The 4,832-nt window shown below is 34.9% G+C and overlaps 1 protein-coding gene across 1 annotated transcript in view; it reads right to left on the bottom strand.

The window, feature by feature from the left end:
- Positions 1-3,648, bottom strand: part of LOC107602785 (homer protein homolog 3-like) — a 9,997-nt gene extending 6,349 nt beyond the window's left edge. Inside the window, exons 1-3 of the mRNA XM_016295358.1 lie at positions 3,598-3,648; positions 1,161-1,297; positions 388-544 (exon numbers count right to left, since the gene is read on the bottom strand). Of these exons, the coding sequence (XP_016150844.1) occupies positions 388-544; positions 1,161-1,297; positions 3,598-3,627 (324 nt within the window). The 5' untranslated portion in view covers positions 3,628-3,648. The remainder of the gene's footprint in view (positions 1-387; positions 545-1,160; positions 1,298-3,597) is intronic.
- Positions 3,649-4,832: the final 1,184 nt, after the last annotated feature.

The raw sequence follows: 4,832 nt of genomic DNA, 5'->3' as shown, positions 1-4,832 counted from the left end.
AAATATTTAAATATTTACAAAAATGTGAGGGGTGTACTCACTTCTGGGAGATACTGTATATATATATATATATATATATATATATATATAAAATAGAAATCAAACTGGAATGTTTTTTTTTTGGATGCTTTCTGAAGGAAGACATGTTGCAGTGCCTGAAAAATCTATGCAGTGCCTGAAAAAACAATGGTTTTTGCCTGCACTCCTAAAAACAAAAGGTTCTTCAGATTTTACTTTACATTAAGAACAAAATGGTTCTTTTAAATGTTCATTGAAAGGTATTTTGGCAAACCTAAAATGGTTCTTCTATGGCATCGCTGCAAAAATTAATGACTGTTTTAATTTTAAGAGGCTGTAGTGTCTTTTATTGGCCTCATTGTTCCTCACCTGCTCTCGGAGGCGATCGGTTTCTTCCTGATACTCGGCTAATAGTTTTTTCCATTGGTCAATGCTGCTGTTAGCTTCATGAAGAGCGGCTACCAGCTTAGTGTTGCTGTCCCGAAGAGAAAACAGCTCAGCCTCTGAGTTTCTCTCGCATATCGACCTGTGAACAAACCAACATCTGGGTTTCAACTATACTCAGGTCCTTCCTTCTGGAAGCTGAGGCAAAGACAAAGAATTTTACTCCAATGGCAGCAGATGCTAAACGCAGCACACATGGCTGTGTTATGAAATGTCATTTCTTTTGTGTTACCTTTATATTTTAGAACAAGTAAATCAGAAACAGACTGTGTGCTAAAGATTACTGATGTCCCTGGCTAGGTTGCTAGGTTTCAGATTTAAAGGGTAAGCATGTTTTAACAGCTTCTTTGACCTCATCTTATTTTGTAAGTAAGCCATTTGCTGATTGACGTCCTGAACACTGTCTCTTTGTGATTCAGTGCTGCGTTAGTATGGTGAAGTACTTCATGCTTGAATCCGTAAAACTTTTGACGTTAAACTCACTGCCAATTACCCCAGAAAACTACTGAGGAGGAAAAGTACGTCAGGCGGATTGATTAGATTCACGTGCATCTGAGCGAGCCAGAGTGCTTACATTAACTGATGAATTACATCAAATAATTACAATTTTAAACAGTTTGTCTCCAAGTGATGAATTAGCATGTAAGAAAACTAGATGATGAGATTTGATGGGCATCGGGGAGATCTGAATGTTTTACCCTTCAGAAAGCATCTTCCTTATCTGTTCTTTCTCCGTGGATTCCTCCATATCAGCACTCTTGCTGCGAAACAACTTGTCCTCACTGGAGCCATTGACACCAAGCAATGGAGGAGACTGACGGTCCTCAGACAGCACCTGGATTACAAACACATGATAGACAATATTACGATTTTTGCATGTTTTTAAAGTCTCTTATGCTCGCCAAGGCTGCATTTGTGTGCTCAAAAATATAGTAAAAACACTAATATTGTAAAATAGTATTACAGTTTCAAATAACTATTTTCTATTGTAATTATATTATGTAATATATCAGTTTGTTTGTTTGATGAAGAAACACTTGAGCAGTCTGCACATGATGTGACTAAACAGGGCATGAGGCAACATATGGCACTGTTCTGTGATTGAGATTTGAAAGGACATCAGTTTACTTCAGCCTGCTGTTCATGTAGACTTGAGAAACGCAGAACAGTACTTCTGAAAGAACTCGGCTCTTCTGCTTACACTGTATAGCAGCAAGTGCAGCCTTGGCATTTTAAACATCTACAGTGTTTCTGTGCTGCAATACACACTTGCTCTCAGAAAAGCTTGTATAATTCATCAATCTCAAACTCGGCGTTCCCCAAAGGAAGACGTTCTATTTCTAATCCGAGCACTCAGGCCCATGACTTGTTTGCCTTCTCTATAGCGGTTCGTGGCAGGCGTAGGGAACTCGAGATGGCGCTTTCCATGTGTTTAATATATTTAGAGAGGAATCAAAGACACGACATCTCCACTGCATAGTCAACGGCTTGGGAACTCAATAATGCATCTTGAAGATTACTAAATTTTTAATGAGGGATTACAGATTTCAAGAACATTCCTCTCTTATCATGAGCCGATGTCAAACCGTAGAAAAATGATACTGGACTTTAGCAACACTATTAGAAAGAGCTCAAATTAAACCACCTCAATCTTCCCCCAAATATCGTTCGAGACTCATGCTTGATGAGCCCTACTGAAACAGGAAGTTGGAGCGGGACATGATGAAGGGCTCGTCTTTTTTTATTTTTTATTGTAGATTAAATCAGTCTAGTTAGTGAAGGAGGTATTTATTTATATACTATTTTAGCATCTATTATTACTTCAAATTAGCTTTTAATTTTATATTTTCAGTTTTAATTTTAATTTCAGTTTAATATTATTGAAAAAGAAAGTTGTAGCGGGGAATGCCGAAGGACTCATCCTATTTCTTTTTTTTTTAATGATTTTAAATAGTTTTCCATTTTAAAAGAAATCAGTTTAGTTAGTGGGAGTAGTGTTATTTTAGTACTTTTATTTTTATATTTACAGTTTTTATTTTAATTTTAGTTTCAGTTTCTAGTGAAACAGCCAATAGTTTAGATGGAGGAGGTATTAGTGGGAAAAGTTTTTAATTTCAGTTTAATATTATTGAAAAAGAAAGTTGTAGCGGGGAATGCCGAAGGACTCATCCTATTTCTTTTTTTTTTTAATGATTTTAAATAGTTTTCCATTTTAAAAGAAATCAGTTTAGTTAGTGGGAGTAGTGTTATTTTAGTACTTTTATTTTTATATTTACAGTTTTTATTTTAATTTTAGTTTCAGTTTCTAGTGAAACAGCCAATAGTTTAGATGGAGGAGGTATTAGTGGGAAAAGTTAATTTTTCTATCATTATTTTTATACTATTATAGTATTTATTAATATTTTTACATTTTCAGTTTTCATATTTTTTATATTGTCTTATATTTTATAGGTTTTTTTTGTATTTCTTAGTTTAGGTTTTGTGATTTTATTATATGCTTCTATCATTTTTATTAGTTTTGTTTAAAGCATTTCTATTTAGCTTCATTTTTATTTCAGTCTTAGCATTAGTACTTTTAATACTTCAACTTATTTTAATGTTAGTTGCCAATGCAAAAAGTTTAACATTTTCATCTAATATTATTCATTTATTTCAGCTTTATTTCATTTAACAAAAACAACAACAACCCTGAGTGGGAGGGACTTTATTATTCTTGACAGCATTTGATTGGACACATTTTTGAATATGGCCCTGATTTCAAAATGATCGACATCAATATATTTTTGAATAAATCTTTATATATTTACCCAAGGAAAAAAAAGACCAAAGATAAATGTGCCAAAGATAATAGTCATTTTAATTTTGTTGATATTTTATTAGTACACTTGCATACAGATGGCCCCAAAAAAGCCACACAACTCCCAATTCTGATTCCGTAAGGTTTTTATAAATGGCTTCTGTACAAACTGGGGCAAAAGCAGGAATAAGTCATCCTGCATGACAGTGTTTCATATCCAGGGCTTCCTGAGGGGTTTGAGTAACTCTGTGACAATAGCGAATGGTGTCAGCTGCACAGGAGACACAGGTGTGTCATTGTATGTGGAAACAGATGTAGAAGGCAGTTTGACAGCTTACCTGAGACAGCTGAGAGAGAGACAATCCCATCACCACCAAAGAGACATGAAAAGAAAGAAGATACAAGCATTTGATGAATTACTATTAATACTCATACTTAAAGAGTTTGACCAAAAACATCAGTGTGGCAAGTGTTGCACAGGCAAGTACACACACTTTCTTGCAAAAGATTCAAACCTGTGACAAAACGGACTGACTTTGATGCATGAGAGACATTCATTGATGTTCCACTATTAAAATAGCTGTTACATAAACATAATACCTCTATTCTTCCCCCATCGCCCCTAGACTCACGAAAAGACCCCAAAACACTTTATTAATTAATAAGGGCAGCATTATTCAGTGCACACTGTTGCTGTTTTGAACTCTGAACACTCAGGTTTGATTAAATAATGAATAGCTCTCAGTCTGTGGCCTGTTTCATTTGCTCTAGAGAGGCACGTTTGAACGCAAAGAGCTCATGGGATGAAAAGCCTGTCATGGCCATTAAACCACTACAGAATACCGTGTATGGGCACACAACACATAAAGCATTTTACAGTACTATTAAACGGTAAGTTTGCCGATTTTCAACCAGCCTTGTTTTGTTACAGTGTTGGTAGTAGAAGTAAATGAGCAATTATTTTTCTGTGTTTTACCTGTTTTTTTAGTGTTTCTACTGCATAGACAGCCAACTTTCATTAAAACACAATCTTGCTGGCAGTAAGCTACCCCTTTAACCCTTATGTGTCCTTAGAGAACAAAAAAATGTCCATGTCAAAAAGCTGTCATAAAAATATTATATACCTTATTAATATTTTTTCCTCTTTCACTGACATAGATATTTTTACCAACATCAGTCCTTATCATAACTAACAAAATGTATTCATTTTCAGGATTTTAATCCTTTAAAGGGATAGTTCACCCAAAAATGGCATTTAAAGAGATAGTTCACCCAAAAATGACAATTACCCCATGATTTACTCAGCCTCAAGCCATCCTAGATGTATATGACTTTCTTCTTTCAGACGAATACAATCAGAGTTATATTAAAAAATGTCCTGGCTCTTCCAAGCTTTATAATGGCAGTGAATAGGGGTCGAGATTTTGAAGCCCAAAAAAGTGCATCCATCCATCATAAAAAGTGCTCCACACGGCTTAATAAAGGCCTTCTGAAGTAAAGCAATGCATTTGTGTAAGAAAAACATCCATATTTATAAAGCCTGTAAGAGCAAATGCAGACATGGTTTTATGTT

The sequence above is a fragment of the Sinocyclocheilus grahami genome, unplaced genomic scaffold (genome assembly GCF_001515645.1).
Source record: "Sinocyclocheilus grahami isolate Dianchi unplaced genomic scaffold, SAMN03320097.WGS_v1.1 scaffold335.1, whole genome shotgun sequence".
NCBI lineage: Eukaryota > Metazoa > Chordata > Actinopteri > Cypriniformes > Cyprinidae > Sinocyclocheilus > Sinocyclocheilus grahami.
This window is presented reverse-complemented; position numbering and strand designations above follow the sequence as displayed.